General features: G+C 35.2%; 2 protein-coding genes and 1 long non-coding RNA gene across 4 annotated transcripts; 2 read left to right on the top strand and 1 right to left on the bottom strand.

Moving 5' to 3' along the window:
* The first annotated feature begins 544 nt into the window (after positions 1–544).
* LOC107784199 (2-methylacyl-CoA dehydrogenase, mitochondrial) lies at positions 545–5,744 on the top strand. 2 transcript variants are annotated; one of them, XM_016605282.2, is made up of 15 exons: positions 545–782; positions 996–1,079; positions 1,178–1,235; positions 2,526–2,650; positions 2,834–2,878; positions 3,074–3,122; positions 3,386–3,495; positions 3,923–3,999; positions 4,082–4,132; positions 4,412–4,476; positions 4,562–4,716; positions 4,889–4,929; positions 5,112–5,166; positions 5,289–5,335; positions 5,421–5,744. In XM_016605282.2, the coding sequence occupies exons 1-15, from the start codon at positions 675–677 to the stop codon at positions 5,434–5,436; spliced, it is 1,086 nt and encodes a 361-aa protein (XP_016460768.1). In that variant the 5' UTR covers positions 545–674; the 3' UTR covers positions 5,437–5,744. The 2 variants fall into 2 exon arrangements, with proteins under 2 accessions (XP_016460768.1, XP_016460767.1); XM_016605281.2 differs by having other exon boundaries at positions 5,279–5,335.
* A 485-nt stretch (positions 5,745–6,229) lies between these two features.
* On the bottom strand, positions 6,230–16,926 carry LOC107784198 (la-related protein 1A). Its single transcript, XM_016605279.2, is given in 15 exon segments — positions 6,230–6,683; positions 7,401–7,505; positions 7,728–7,873; positions 8,707–8,770; positions 8,935–9,078; positions 9,303–9,385; positions 9,388–9,645; positions 9,731–9,835; positions 11,415–11,484; positions 12,207–12,640; positions 13,240–13,311; positions 13,532–13,622; positions 14,139–14,307; positions 14,656–15,196; positions 16,434–16,926. Coding segments are annotated over 15 exon segments (2,688 nt in total). The 5' UTR covers positions 16,686–16,926; the 3' UTR covers positions 6,230–6,529.
* On the top strand, positions 8,962–13,406 carry LOC107784200 (uncharacterized). The gene is made up of 2 exons (XR_012704868.1): positions 8,962–9,098; positions 13,190–13,406. It is a non-coding gene; the product is annotated as an uncharacterized LOC107784200 (long non-coding RNA).
* Positions 16,927–17,116: the final 190 nt, after the last annotated feature.

Raw genomic sequence — 17,116 nt, 5'->3', positions numbered from 1 at the left:
CTTTTCAAGTAAAAATATTATAAAATCTGGCCAATGTGACTTTTGTGATAAATGGAGCAAAGTAAAATAATTTTTGTATAACAAAAGAAAGAAAAATGACTTTTGAGTAATGAACACAAAGTTGAACGATTTTTACGTAGCAAAAAGAAAAAAAATTACTTTTGCGTAATGAATACAAAGTTGAATGACCACCCATGAAAATTACTCTACATTTAATATAGTATAGATATAGATAGATATTTGTGCAGACAAGGTCGCACGACGGTAAATACATATCAGACAATATTTATATCAATTCAATAAATACATGACACACATCTTTACAATATGATTATTATTAAATTATAATTAATTAATATAAACACTCGGATAAATTTTTACAACGAAGGGACCCCTAATTATTCCTCAGCCTAATAGATTCGTAGAGCAAGTTATGATGACGTATTCTCACCAAATGCAAATTAAAATCACACATTTAATTTGTATATTGTTTGGTTTGAGTATTTAAGGACTTGGCCCGACGGCACCAACTTTATTTTAATATACTCCACAATATAAGTACAGTACAGCTTTCATTATCTCATCAACCACATCTCTACAGGTAAAATCATTTAAGCCAAAGTGTGTCTTCTTCCTCTTTAAGTATCAAACAGCCACAAAAGAAGAAGAAGAAGATGCAGAAACTATTTGCAGTGAGGTCCTTAATCTCTTCCTTTAGAAACTCCAAACCACAACAAGCTGCCTTTTCTACTTGCTTACTCTTGGATGATACTCAGAAACAGGTCAAACTATTCTATCTTCTCTTATCGTCTCCAATTTCAATTTCCAATTGGACTTGAAGTACCAATATCGTTAAAAGTATTGTGCTGCAAATACCAATAAGTTATTTTTGAGGGGGTAACTTGTACTTTACAAGATTGTTTTATCTTGACTTTTCATTTTCTCTTTCTATGTTAAAGTCCTCTTATTAGTTTTATTTGCTTAACTTTTTACAGTTTAAAGAAAGTGTAGCAAAGTTTGCTCAAGAGAATATAGCCCCTTTTGCAGAAAAAATAGACAGAACCAACAGTTTCCCAAAGGTTAAGAATTCATCTTTATTATCTAAGTTTAAATATTTTAATCAAAACATAGTTAATGGAGATTTATTTGACTCTTTTCCTAGCTTGTTTTCCTTCAGGATGCTAACTTGTGGAAATTGATGGGGGACTTTAATTTGCATGGAATAACAGCACCAGGTAAATAAGTCATCATATAATTACACAAATATTAATTAGTTCCATATAAGCAATATAGACAAAGGGAATAATAGATCATACCTATCCAATTGAAATGATAATTAGCTTTATAGGATTATTATATCGTCTTCACTCTTCTGTAGTGGAGTCGTTGAAGAAAATGAAAGACTTAAAAACTTTATTTATGGCGGCTCATATAAATGATAAAGTTTCTCAAAGTATAAGGTAGGGGGTCATAAATTCCTACTTTACTTTATCCCTTTATTTTTAGTATTAAATATTCCAACATAATGGTCCTTTTTTATTTCTCAATTTAGCTAAAACAATTGTTAATGTTAAATTAAGAATATTAGTCCTTATGTTTTAATTTATATGACAGATTTTGCTTATCGAAAGTCAATTTGACTAATATTTGAAGCTAAATTAGATTAGTTCAACTCAATATTTTAAAATTTAAATTTAAATCTTTTAAAATTATACGAAAAGTACTATAAGTTGTAATTGTTCTCGTGTCAATATTATTAGAAAAATTATTGGTTAAATTTCAAAAAATTTGAATCTAGAAAAACAAAATGTATCACATATGTCGGAAGGAATAGAGGTTTTTTTTTTTTTTTAAATGTCAAACGAAAACAAAGACATAACCATGTGTCGAGCAACATGTGTTTTTGTACCTTTTCGATACATGCACCATTTTCTAATATATATAACTGTGAAAAAAGTAATTGATTTTATGTCGCCTACATGAGGCATACTAAAAACACCTAGATTGTGGTTATTATAGGTTTTTAGTAATTGTTACTGTTGATGTTATATCATCTTATGATATTTTATCAATCCAAAAAGTACAAAATAGTGTCCGTCTAACTTGTTCTATATACCTAATTTTTTTATTAGCTATAGTTTGTAATTAAAGGCAAAAGTAAATTTAAAATAGGCTTCCTACACATTGAAGAGGGCGTGAAGCCATCGAATCCGAGGAAGAATTCAGTATTAGTTAAATTGAAAGTTAATATCCCTAAGATTCTCCATTTTTATTTTTATTTTGCATAGTACTTGGGAACCACACCTAAATTATTTTAATCCTTATTAAATAATTAATTTTGAAAAATTAACCCAAATAGTCGTTCATCTAATCTCTTAAATTATAAATACTCGGCGTATGTATAATTTATGTATACTGGCTAGAAAAAACAACGTTGAATCTGACGGGCTATTTGTGTAGCAATCCCGAGAATTATTTTGATAGTTTTAATTAAATTTACCAATTATTTTCTTCTTAATTGGTAGAGGAATATGGAGGTCTGAATCTTGGCTATTTGTATCACTGCATTGCCTTGGAAGAAATTAGCCGTGCCTCTGGTGCTGTTGCCGTTTCCTACGGCGTTCAATCCAACGTTTGCATTAACCAATTGGTAATAACTATATAATATATGACTCATATCAGGAGTTTTATATAATATTCTTTTTCCACATATTAAGTTTGTATTTATAAGAATTTTCACTCTATCAACTTTATATGCTTTATAGGCATAGTACAACATGTTCAAATAGTTGTACTATATACAATGACAAGACGATTTGATGACAATTTGTAGGTGAGAAATGGAACACCTGAGCAGAAGGAAAAGTATTTGCCAAAGGTTCTACTTCCATTCTTGCAATTTCCATTTCTCTTAATTTCTTTTTTTCCGTCTTCTATTTGAATGTTCAAACTTCAATCGTGGGAATACACTGGATACATTATTATTACCCGTTTGAATGCATAAATTAAAATTGTGTTTGTATATAACTCTTGAGTACCGATTTAACTATCTCTACGACTTTATTTTGTGAAGCTTATCAGTGGGGATCACATTGGAGCACTAGCCATGAGTGAACCTAATGGTAATTGTTTTTTTTTAAAACTGGTAATTTATAGTTAATTTTTTCTCTTTTACAAGACAAGAGAAAAAACAGAAACTTTCAGAAAGAAAAGGTAAAAATGTACATTACAGTCCCTAAGCTTTTCCAGCTTTCCATATTAACCCATATGGTTAAAAAATAAGCACTTAATAACTCTATATTCTTAGAAACTTAGCCAGTTACGTACCTTTTCAAGAGAAGAACTGTATTTATACTGTTTTTTTTCAATTTTTCATGTTGCTCAGCTGGCTCAGATGTTGTTAGTATGAAGTGTCGAGCCGATCGTGTGGATAGTGGCTATGTCTTAAATGGGAATAAAATGTGGTGCACCAATGGTCCTGTTGCAAACACTTTGGTATATATCTCTTCTTACTTTTTTGCTTAATACTTCAGTAACTACTCACATGATACAAAGTAAATATAATGTCTATCAATTCCTCAAAAACTAAGATCAAAAGCAGATGTGTAAAAAAGGCAGTTCAGTGTACAAAGCATCTCACATTCACGTAGGGTCCGCGGAAGGACCGCACCTCAATGGAACATAATGTACAGCCTACCCTAATGCAAATATTAGTGTCTGCTTCCACGGTTCGAATCCGTGACCTATAGATCATACGAAGACACAAAAGCAGATGTATATGTACATTAATTATTGTTTCCAAGGAATATTATCCGATGTATAGACCTTTTTGTTTTTCAATCTTGAGGAGTTGAAGTTTAGCCACAAATTGTCTTCTTAATTTTTTTTGATGGTACAATATTTGTGTCGAACTTTGGATCAGATTGTATATGCAAAAACAGATACAACAGCTGGTTCAAAAGGAATTACAGCATTTATCATTGAGAAAGGAATGCCTGGGTATGCATCTCTCACTTATACAATTTATATACGGTCAAATTATAAGGTAAGTTACAATTTCTTTATTTTGCTGAAAATGCAGATTCTCAACTGCCCAGAAGTTGGACAAACTTGGGATGCGAGGAAGTGATACGTAAGTTTATCTAAAATAATAGGAGTAATAAGTAATTAAGTTGAACTGTTCAAATCATAATTACGCGGAATGCATCTTGCTGCTAAAGAATATTTATTGGTACTAAACGTTCTTGCTATTTTTCTACTAATTATTTCACTGCTTTTCTACATTGCAAAATCAATGGGAAAAAAAAGACTATTTTACACACAAAAGTATGTTGTACAAAAATTTCTTCCCCTCTATGAAATTATTTTGGTCTCATTGTAGCCTAACAATTGGCTGAACTCAAAATTACAGGTGTGAACTTGTATTTGAGAATTGCTTTGTCCCTAAAGAAAATGTTCTAGGCCAGGAAGGAAAAGGTAAGAATTTTTTTAATAATCTCAACATAAATTGTTTTAAAAAACTTTGGCAATGCGGTAATTTTGTTTTTTTAAAACTGAACAGGAGTCTATGTTCTGATGTCTGGGCTAGATTTAGAAAGAGTAGTTTTAGCAGCAGGACCTGTTGGAATAATGCAAGCATGTATGGATGTTGTTTTGCCTTACGTTCGACAAAGGGAGCAATTTGGAAAACCAATTGGCGAATATCAACTTATACAGGTACTACTGTATTAACTCGGTTTCACTATTATTATTTGGAGAGTCAAACAATTTTTTCTTCTACTCGTGTAGTACAACAAATATACTATATGGGATGATTTGATCTGATAGTGGCTCTGTTACATTAAAAGAAGTTTTCCCCTAAAAATGATGCTTGACATTTTCCTTCCAGGGAAAACTTGCTGATATGTACACTGCTTTACAATCTTCAAGGTCAGAATTTCATTTTAGAAGGGGGGGAGGAAAAAGTGAAGTTTAGGCAAAGAAACTAACAAATTCATGCAAATTTGCTAGCATTATTGAATATGAAACGAATTAAATCAATGTGTTTGTTCCTTTGTAGTATATTCTTACTTCTATGTTATATATAGTTGTTTTCCTTGGATATTTTTCAGATCATATGTCTATGCTGTTGCGAAGGACTGTGACAATGGAAAAATAGACCCAAAGGTCTTGACTATTTCCCACACCTACCATTTATTTTTCCCTTTTGTCATTTATATTAATCTTTATACAGAGAATAAAAATTTGAAGTATAGAAGTGTTTATAACTTACCCTCAGGATTGTTCAGGGGTCATACTTCTTGCAGCTGAAAGAGCCACTCAAGTTGCTCTTCAGGTGATAACCTAATTTTCCCTCTACAATTGTCAGTGTATATAATTTAAATCGAAGTCTAATAATATGACTAAGTGACCAATTGCAGGCTATACAATGTCTAGGTGGAAATGGATATATAAATGAGTACCCAACTGGACGTCTACTGAGAGATGCCAAAATGTATGAGATTGCAGCAGGCACTAGTGAAATCAGAAGAATTGTTATAGGTCGTGAGCTCTTTAAACATCAATAACTCCAAAATTGGTATTAATTAATGGACATGATTTCTTCTTAATTCCCAACAAAAATGCCATTATACTTGTAGGCATGATACCTGAGAATGTTTAATCTCTAATAACGAATTTCAGGTTCATATCCATATGCAATATATTGCTGCATATATAATAAATTCCATACAAAAGGTGACGGATATGCTTTTTGTCTCAATGGTTTTCACAGTAGAGCTAAAATTTATACCCAGAGAAATCTTGAAATAATTTTCCGTTTGGATAATCCTTATTTGCATATTTTGCGTCATTACAATTGGCTAAACAAATATAGCCAATCCGAGATGATATTTCGACCAGTAAACAACTCATTAAGATGCAACTTTACAATTTAGCTTAGGCATAAAATCTCATATGTTGATTCACAATAGGTAGTCTTACGTAAGCCAAGTTTAAAGTCTTGTGAGCGACAATAATATTCCACTTGAAATACTCTTCAAATCAGTTTTCAACCTCAAGTTAAAATTGCAAAACAAACATTACTTTGCAAATAATATTTCGAGTTTGAAGTTTGAACCATGCTCCAAGCTCATTCTGGCAACACAATTTTGGACGCTAAACCACCCAACAAATCCAAGACCATGAAAAATTACAGATAATAAAATAGAAATTATGAAACTCAGTTACCTCCAAGTCAAAACTTTTTGTTTTTTTATTTTTTATTTTGATTAAAAATTCTTCCCGTATGTACACCCTTAAACAATCCTAAAATGAAGTACAAGAGAAAACCACAAGGTAAAATCCCCATAGGAAAATTTTTGGTCGGCCTCGGAGGTAAGAATAACTTCACAGAGGCACTATATACAAAATTGGCCTTGAATCTTGATCATCTCTGAAAGGTAATTCGGCAACTTGAGCTCATTTTATGGACTGTAAGGCTTCAAAATTTGCGAGAGACAGTTCAATGAAGCTGAGAATCACGCATTGGCTAATGACCGGCCTCCTTCACGCTTGCAGTTGCCCCCCTGGCATGTTTGAAGTCATCCAAACTACGAAACTCATCTCTGAGTAGCCTATCCAGTTCCGGATGCTTCTTCAAAGGTGCTTTCTGACCTCGCTGCTGACGAAAATGGTGAAAAGCCCTTCAAGAAGGATTGCAGTAGGATCATGTTAGTATATCCGTGAGGTACAAGATAGTACCCAGTAATAACAATCACGTTAGTAAGAGCAAAATATACTAGCAATTGGAAGTCCTACAAAATCTTGAAATCAACAATAGCGTGTTAATCTACATATTATCTCCTAAAACTAACTCTACATCCGCCCTTTCACAACACCTCCCCAAACCTTCTTGCTTCTCCCTTGACACAGGGAAACAGTGGTCAGATGCATGTGCTCCTTTTGTCCATTGCCCCCTTCAGATATATGGGGCACCCTCCCAACTTTTTTTGACCGGTAACTTTGTCTGGGACCAACACTTAGGACCAACCGCAGCCTTCGAAACTCGGGGATGGTGGCGCGCCCCTCTACCCTTCTCCACTTAAATATCAGGCATAGTTTGCATGGCATAGGGCTCGAACATGTGACCTAAGTCACAAGTCCCTCAACCTTTGCCACTTGAACTAAGCCCTGGGGCCCCTCCCACTTTTTGTTCGATAATCACATAGAATTCAAGTCTAAGTTAGGTATAGGATTTGTTTTACTTAGTCGAAAGTGTTCAAGGGCTCAATTGGTACAGACGTTGATTTCAAGTTCATTATTGGTTCCCAGTTCTTTTCAGTCCCATGGGTGTCACTAAGAAAGCATGCGGGAGAAAAGGGAATGAAATGAGGATTTTCAAACAAAGTGAAGGTAATTACCAGTACTTTTCAAGGCCATAAACATTTCCTCTATTGTAAAAGTCAAGCGTCAATCTCTCGAAGTCCTCATAAAGATCCTCTCTAAATTCCTTTTCCAAACCATAACTGAAACAAGAAAAACAGTATAATGAGTGTCTAAAGAAAGTATGTCAGAGAAGGAAAGGGCAACTAACTGCTGAAAAGGGTAACTGCTGAAGTTGCATTACATGGAGGTGTATAAGAAAAGTACCAGCTGTAAGAGTTCAGAAGTAAAAGGGCAGCAAACTAAACTGTCATTAACAATGGGATGTAAACCATACCCCTTTTTTTAGGACATGTAAACCATACCTATAAAATCTAAACAGACACTCCATCCCATAGTTGTAATTAGCAGCAGCATCTTCTTGAGCCAACTTTTGGAACTCATTGTACATAGAATGTATAAACATGTTTCGCAGAAAATACGACCAAAACCTGTACAGTGTATTCATTTCCTGCATACCAAAAAGATAAGAACCCTGTAGAGTTAAAATTATGCACTTTAGGCACGCAAATGGATGGCCAAATGGGCAGTAGGCGGACAAATAGATACATCATACATGTGTATACACAGAGAGATGAGTCAGAGACCTCCACTATGAGTTCACGCGATTGAAGAGGAAGAATATTGCTATTTCAAAATTTTGAAAGCATTCATGTGATTTCCTTTCAACCGATATCGGATATGCAAATTCAAGAGAACTGTCATTTTTATAGATGTATTTTACATGTGGTTTTGTTAACAAACAGAACCTTTTAGGTAAAGAGAACAGTACTATCTGTAGATATTTATTTTATAGGTTGATTATAAACAGTCGCTTCTAGGTACTAAAAATTTGCACGGGAAATTTTTAATTTGTGTAAATAGTTGGATAGATTTTTTGGAAACTTAATGTTAGAACATTCTTGTAAATTTTTGGCACTATCTTGGTGCAACAATAATGAAGTGACTTCTGACTTTTTTTAGAAGAAATGAAATGAATTTTGACTTATCAAAACAAAAACCATAAAGGAACAAAATCAATAAGATAATCAAACAAATTTCACATTTTTCATATAGAGATGAGTTATATTTCCATATCTCACCCCCGAATGAACTTGCAGAATTGAAGTGATATTCCTCACATTTTAAACACTTTCTATAAGAGGCAATTCATTCTCATTAGATTTAATATAACTCCTCTTTGTTTCCTTTCTATCATCCTCAAGTAAAGGGTGATGCTATCTAAGGAACTGGTGAATCCAAACACAAGGAAATGCAGAACCAAAATTAAGGGGAAGTAGGCACCTCACTGCAACCAATTCCAAGTTTCTTGCGATCACTCAGACAGCGCTTATGATACTTCTTGTACCTAAAAGGTGGAAAACCCAAAACCAACACTCAGGAGGTAAAAGAAAATGCACAAGAAATATATGTATAAATCGGTTTACATACAGATTTGTGCATGAACAAATGCATGCACATGAATACAAAATTCACAGAACATCAGTTCCTTATAAAAGTAAATCTACTCACAGCTGTTGGGTAAAACCATTTTCTTGTAGAAGCTTATGACTTGGATGCTGGAAAGGTGGAAATGGTTTCGGCATGGAACCCACAGGCGGACTACTACTAGCAAGATTGCTATGCGGGGAGGCACTCAACTTTGAAGGCCTTGACCTGGAAACATAAGAGTGCAGGTATACTAAGTTTACTGTTTGGCACACCAGAACCTTTTTTACAATTCTCTGATATTAATAAATTTCATAGACTAGCATTGTGCTCTCTTTTCTTTTATTTTGATCATCATAGACTTGCATTCTTGCTCTTTAAGGAATAATTAAACAATCAAACATATAACAATATACACTCCATTAGACCACGTCTAGGGATTCAGAACATACACATGACTATCAGGAGGTGTAGAACCAAAGAAAAACCCAACTGAATCGCTAGGTGGACTTTCAGATATTGTTCCTACAGCATAGGTCGAGAAATCCCATGATTTCGGTAATTTCCTGAAAACAGCCGCTGCTTATGTATTGGATGCGGTTTAGTAAATCCTTTGTTTTGCTTCCTTCGAGAATTAGAATTTCCAGTGCCTTCGCTGTTTTTTCCTCCAGAAGAATGATCAGCATACTTTGATTTTGATAAAGCAGCAGCTGTACCAGAAGACCTCGTAATCTCATCTCTAGAGCCATAACTGGAGTTGTTAGATCTACGACTGGATCGCGTAGCTTTAAGCTCCTGAAAGATGAGAAAGTTTTCAAGACATGCTAATACTATATAAGTTGAATAAGCCAAGCATGATCTCAAAAAAGCAACCACCAACCTGCTCATAGAAGTAGAGGCCATCATTTATTGCAGAAGCAAGCTCAGTAGATATTGGTTTTGATTCTTTTCCAACAGTTCCGGATACCTGAGATGTCCGAGTGTTCTGTATCCAAACCACACAGATGAGATAATTAGCCTAATTAAACACTAATTCAGCTCAGAGTGTAGAAGAAATAGAAGAAGGGCAACGGAAATCCTGTGTAAACATAATAGCTCCTAAAATCATTTTCCACAGGCTTCTCCTGGGCTGCATCAGTAGCAGTGTCTTAGCTTTTTCATGAATTTGGCCAAATTAGAACAACTGGTTTTCAAACTTATTGTCTCTCACCAATACAAATTATCCTACTCACTTATGCAAATTAAGGCTGGGCAAATCAAAATCTTGTAAGGACTAAGGAGTACACAAAGATAGAATCTAAGGAAAGCATCAATTTATACATACCAACCACAGATATGGCTGTCATTAACTAGGATGGAAAGTTGAGATCAATCATTTACTTATCTACAACTTGAGAATAAAAAAGAAATTCACACTTTACAAGCAATACGTAAGTATTCCACAAAATTTATCATAATTTAGAGATATTTTTATATTTTTTAAAATTATTTTAGTCGGATCCCCGCACACGTATCCGTGCTAGGATCCATATCCCCGAATCTTAGAATTTACATCTCGAAGGATCCGACCTCTAGATCCGAACTCGTGCCGGACACCTGTACCCGTGTCCGAGCAACTTAGGTCAGGCAACTTAATAACCAATACTTCATGTAAGTAATAATAAGCTATAATCTTTTCATCTCCCAAGACCTCTTATATAAATTAAATAGTCAACAGCAGTTCATTCAGTCTACTACTTAGATGTGGTCAACTACCTGAGGCCCCGCGTTGCCGAAGTACAAAATGATGCATAGGCATCAATAAGGAAATGAACAAAACATTGAATTATGTAATTCAAATCCCATGAATTCTTTCACTACTACATTGGAACAAATAGTGAATGGGACCTTGGACTACCATCTCATAATTGCATACTCAGAAGATCAGTTAGACCCAAAGGGAAAGACTACTACTAGTAAGCACGCCCACACATCTTAATTTTGACCCAAATTAAGATACCTATTACAGGCACTATAAACCAAGAAAATATAATGGGATTTGTGATATGTAATGAAGGTAATACACAATGTAACTCCTATGTCAATCAGCGAATGAACAAATGAATCAAATTTTAAGATCTCCCATTTTATGCATCTAGAAACTAATGCTCCATCCCAATTTATATGGTGGTGTTTGACTCACCGCGGTTAAAGAAATAAAGGAAAACTTTTGAAACTTGTGGTCTAAAACAAGCTATAGATATTTGTGTGGCTATAAATCATCTCATTAACGATAAAGTAGGAAGTTTAAAGTTAAATTGTTTCTACCTAAGTATGACATTCTTGTTGGGACAGACTAAAAAGGAAAGTATGACACATAAATTGGGACAGGGGGAGTATCACCAAGAATACACAAGATCTGATAGTACTTGTAACATAAAATAGGAGTCTAATGCATGTAGTAGAACTCTTAGGAGTAAGTTTGACATAAAACCATGTAAAGTCAAAACACATGCCAACTTCCAAAAGGTTGCCTTTGGAACTGAAATCACCCACATAAATGACATGGAAAGCAATTTTCTTACCCGAGTTACAATGACAAGTTTCTCAATAGCCTCATCATTAACATCCATCTCATCATCTTCCTCGTCAACTCTTCATAGAGCAAGACCACCAAGATGTTAACAATACAGTTAGCAATAGAGAAACAGTAAAAGAGATTTGCTCATATAAGTTTGTCCTCACAGTACGATTTTGTTGTTCCATGTGGAGTTAACAAAGAAAATCAGATAACAGTGAAAGCAATTATGATAAATTCTTTTTCTTTCTTAGTCTCATCTCAGAAGCTCGTAATTATATATCATTACTTAACATTTTTAACCTATTTTGGGCAGGCAGATGACCTCCTACCAGCTATAGCAAGAAGATTAACACACAAAAGCTATATATTTTTTTATTTATGCCCGCGAGCAGAACCAATCTTCTTCAGATACACACCAATCCCCAACCTATGAAGGAACAAGGATATAAGTATCGCAATATGAGTTTTCGGAGGGGGGGGCAAATGTTAAAAATGCATATAAAGCAGGCTTTCACCTTGCCCCTACTGATGAACAAGAAGACACCTATAATATGAACCAAAGTGGATAGATTCTGGGAGGAAAAAGATGATAAGAGTTGCAATGAGTACAAGCAAATGAAGCATAATATGACCCAATAGCATTAGATAAGCTGAACAAGTAAACAGCAGAGCCAGTCATCCACATATCCTTGTATCGATACAAGACTGCAGAACAAGCTATGAAGCAAACCAAGACCAAGCCCAGCCCAATTCAGGTAAGAAAATGCACAAATCAAGTTACAGCAATCATCTATACCTTCCACTCAAAGAGAGCTGGTCCTTTTTATGCTCAAGCTCCATCTCTTCATCAAGCATAAAAGTGCTTGAGAAATCATTAGATAAGTCATCTACAGCATCTGACGCCATCACCATTCTTGAATCACTTCCTTTGTCAACTCTGTGAGTTGAGCCATGGAACCCAGATTTCTTCCTACTGTTTTCTGCTTTACCAAAAACTGATACTTTTTTAGCATGTTTCTCTAATAATGGAAGCTCATCACCTACAGAACGATTTTCTTGGGAAGATGTCACTTGAGTTCCATCCTCTTTATTTTCTTTGACCTCCTCATTCTTTATATCGAGAACAACCTTCCCCACTAGGTGTTCCACTGGAGACAAAGGGGATGATTTCTGATCAGCACTAGCTGAAACCCACTTTGACCATTCATCACGTCTTCTCAACTTGTCACCCTACAGAAATTAAGCAAACTACACATGAACAAATAAAGACAAAGGTACAGAAGTAAATGTAAAAGGCAAAGAGGAAAGACATAAATGTATTGATAGGATAACTCAAAGCTCTTTGCACTAGCAAATTGCCAAATTAGTCTCAATACTTTACCCAAGTTGCAAATTTGTCTTCGAATGAATTTTAGTTCTTATTGCAAATAATGGTGTGAAGGAAGTAGCAGAGGAAAGACCAGGGAGGGGGGGAGCAAATAAGAAGGAAAACCAAGGAGGGAAACCTATAGGTTAGAATTTTACCTTTCTGTTTCTTTTGTTTTTTGTTTAACCTTTGCCTTACTTTTTCTTTTATTTTCTTCTGCTGTTCTGAGTTTCTTTACTTCATGTTTAATCCAAAAGGGCATTATAGGTCTTTGTCTGCCCAACAATACACCAAGCGACCATTTTGGAACCAATATTAAATGTTGAGGATGCAATATGAACAAACTTAGTTTGAGGAAATAGGAACTTATATGTAAAAATTAATTGGGAAATTTACTCTTTTTGCTGCCACAGGAAAAGGAAAGAGCCAGTTGGAGACCCCGGCAAAAGGGAGAACACTTTACCTTAACTTCAACAGTGCTTGAAGCCTGCAATGCATCAATGATAAATGCTATATCTGTACTCATTTTTTTAACCTGAAACACAAATGAAAAAGAAAATGATAGATGCTTAAATGTGTCACACCAAGTAAAAGAAAACAATATAATGGACTAATCCAACTACAGGTTTCACACATGAAAAATTTTTAAACAAAATTTGATGGACTTCAATATAGAAACAAAGCACTGCAACGGTGCAACCTATCAGTCACTTTAGCATAAATGTAAGCATATCTGAGAAATTTTGAGATTGTACCCTTTTGAAACCGGCAATAATAGAGATTGGAACCCATCCTTGATCATCCATCAAGGAAAGCAAGTAGTGATCATTCTGCAAATTCTGATCACTGCCAAGAAAAAGGCACATGTTCTCGATGTCAATCTATAGTAGTCAAAATTTTGTAGGACATATTGCAGGTAAAGTAATTGACCCACAAGAGTTGCATCTCTGCACCAATACTTCTTGAAATGAAATGTTCTAATAAAAAAACTACTACTTGAAATGTAAATCCACTAAAAGGAGGGATCATTCCTCCTGTTTTCTTAAATTTTTTGAGATAAGATGAATATTTTATTTAAACAGTATCAAGCTGATACTGTGAAAATACAGAGACAGACCTAGATTAAAAACTTTAAAATACTAAGCAGTCTAGAATGTCCAGCATGTTATGAATTTTATGAACTTCAAAACTTTATTTTAAAGGAGTTTCCATGAAAAAGCTATTATTCCTGCCCTTCAAGCTTACAACTGTAACTATGTGATATCAATGCAGTTAGCCAATACCACAATCAGGGAATAATTACATATATTAAGAAAACATAGTGACAAATAACATAAATAAAACCTTTTCCTGATATAGTACCTGAAATAGTACTCAATTTGCTTAATTATGCTCTCTCTCAAAGCTAATGTAGGTGATGGTGGAGTAGAGGCTCCGGAGCTGACAGGATGTGGGACAAAGAAAGGTGGGTAAGGCACTCTTACAGAACCTGGAGATGGAGGAGGAAGAAAGTATATAGCTCCTGGAGGACCTGTAAAATAGCCAATGGTCATTGTCATTTAAAAACAAATCAAAAACTAAGAATAACTTCATGAATAAATAAACAACTATTAACGGTGATAGGGATGACAGCACATAAGAGATGGAAATACCAGCTGGTTAGGGGAAGGGAGCACAGTTGATAAGGACGATATTACTGTCATCACAAAGGTCCAGTAAGTATAAGGGAGGGAGAAATAGGAGCAGTACCAAATTGCTAGTTACGTGCTAAAAGACGAGTGGCAGTCAAGCAACATTTAATGGTAAAACCATATTCCCTTATTTGTATTTCAAGAGTGATGTGATCACTTATTCAGAAAACTAGTTATGCGTAAATTACCTGAAAAATTTGCACCATCTATGTAGCCCGGAGCTGGAGCAAAAAATTGGGGCCTTAGGAAAGGCCTTAGTCCCATACTCTGTTGTAACTGAATGTCATCTTTAGAACCTACAGGACGCTGACTAGACAAGGCTGGACTAAACTGCCCACCATGTTCTTGTGTATTAGGTCTTCCTCTGTAGAATTTGGCATCGAAGTCATTTGGATCCACTCGTGATGGGGGACGAAACCCACCATTTATAGGGGGTACAAAAGCTTGGGCTGCAGCATCACCATCAGACCTGGCCACATGACCTTCAGCTCCAGGGAAAGGCCCTCGAGGGTGCTGGTAAGCATACCCCGGAAGAGGAATATGTGGCATAGGTACCATATTTTGATAAAAAGGAGGATATCCTGGGTGGTGGTAAGCCAAGGGTACAGGAAATGATTGCCCACCATTTTGGTTGTGCCTGGGGCCTGCTTTTTGTTGAGGTGCGGATGATGACTTATTTGACGATTTGGCACTAGAATATCCATGGAACTTTGGCTGCTCACCTCGGACCTACAAGACAATATACCATCAAATATATTTCATGGTAATACATTCTAATTCATGGTAATAGAGAATAAATAAATCTAAAGAGGCGTAATGACCAAACAAAGTCGCAACATGATAAATCTATTTGAATACTAGTTATGGTGCACTACCTTGCAAAATTTTCGGACAAAGGATATTTTGACACACGGTACAGATGGGAGAAAAGCACATATTGCAGATAAAACGGCAACTATAAAAATATGCCTTAATCTCAAACTACATGGCATCAGCTATATAAGTCCTCAATATCTACCCGGGTGACTTTCAGCAGCAGCACACCTCTTTTCTAGCAATTGTTCAACAACACCACCCCTTTTTGGTAACCAATTTGGCCTTATTCCAACAGTAACGGGCCTCTTTACGATAATCTGATTGCACTAGACCTATTCCAACCAGCATTCGGCCATTTCAGGCAGCAATGTTTTTTCGTGACTGTACCAACAATGCCTCTTACAGTAGACGCACCACCGACACTGCCTCTTCAGGTCATTCGACCACTGACTTTTTCAACTTCTTCAAATATCTATCTAAAATGGTCACTTCCTTGAATTGAGAAGGTGTGTTAAAAGTGGATCATTCAGAATATTCTATAACCATATGATTGTTAAAAGTTAAAGGAATTATCAAAAATATTGTATAAATCATTCGTAATGGTTATGTCATAATTACTAAAAACCTACTTTTTCAACAAAACAATTAGTAATCCTGTAATTAGTAAAATATTCCTTCTTTGATCTATCTCAAAACTCCTACATAATACTGGTATATTGTCAACTAACAATGTCAATAAAAGTTTTCTCAATTCTCTTTCTTCATAATTCTACCTTCCGGAATTCATTCACTTCCGGATATTCTCTTGTATACATCGGCTTTATTGACATCAAAATGATGCAAATCTAATTCCTCATTGAGTTTTTTTTTTCCTTCACCAATAAATTGAAATATTTCGTTATTCAACCAAATAATTTTTTAAGTGTGCAAAATATTTACTAGTTCTATCCCAAACAATGTCATAGTAAAAGTATCTCCATTCCAATGCTCAACTTTTTTCTCCTTCCTTCACCATGAATATATGCATTCACATGTAACACATGAATATTCTACACTGTCAGTATATAAAAAAAAGGTTCGTTTTTTTTTAAGAATGGTAACAGTAACTGACAGTATAATAAATTATCAATCCAGTAACAAAAAAGTAAACCTTCTCAGAAGCAGCATTGCAGCTATCAGTCTCCGGCAGCGGAGGAAGTAAGGGAGACTTGGCGGCGGAGTTAGAATCACTAGTCTTAAGCATCTGCTGAGCATCAGAAAGTGCCGGCCATGAAGCAGAATCAGTATCCGCCGCCGGCGACGACGGAGTATCGGTCGCCGCCGGAGTCTTCCACGGCGACTTGGGAGGCTCGCTCACCTCCTTCTGATCATCTACACTAGTCTCATTTTCCGCCATGCTCATAAACTACAGTTACCCTGTATTGCAGATAAATTAAAAGCTTAAAACTGATAATAAATTGATAGAACGCGAAAAGATGTGATTTTTTGGGGATGCCAAAGAGGAGGCGGAGCTATACGGCGGCGTGTGGTGGCTGTGGCATTGAGAGTGAGTGACTGAGTTGTAAAGAGAGAGGGACACTAGGGTTGAGGGTGTTTTCAGACAATGAGACAGGAATTGAATGTTGTCAAACAGCGACAGTATTAAATTCAGTACTCAGTAGTGTGTAAATTAATTTTAGTAAGAGTAATTAATTTGGTAAAGAGAAAAAATAAAAAATAAATAACATCCGAAAGAGATAAGATTGGACTATTCAGAGGATAAATCCAATTAAAGATACTTTCCCTGCTATGTTGAAGGACTAATTAATTTTAGTAGGATTTATTTTATTTTAA

Source organism: Nicotiana tabacum, chromosome 22 (assembly GCF_000715075.1).
Source record: "Nicotiana tabacum cultivar K326 chromosome 22, ASM71507v2, whole genome shotgun sequence".
NCBI lineage: Eukaryota > Viridiplantae > Streptophyta > Magnoliopsida > Solanales > Solanaceae > Nicotiana > Nicotiana tabacum.
The sequence above is the reverse complement of the archived record's forward strand: the minus strand, read 5'-3'. Positions and strand labels throughout refer to the sequence as shown.

Coding starts and splice junctions, on each gene's coding strand:
- LOC107784199 (XM_016605281.2), top strand. CDS start 675: ATGCAGAAACTATTTGCAGTGAGGTCCTTAATCTCTTCCTTTAGAAAC. Junction 783..995: donor TGGATGATACTCAGAAACAG/GTCAAACTATTC, acceptor AACTTTTTACAG/TTTAAAGAAAGTGTAGCAAA. Junction 2,879..3,073: donor AGGAAAAGTATTTGCCAAAG/GTTCTACTTCCA, acceptor TATTTTGTGAAG/CTTATCAGTGGGGATCACAT.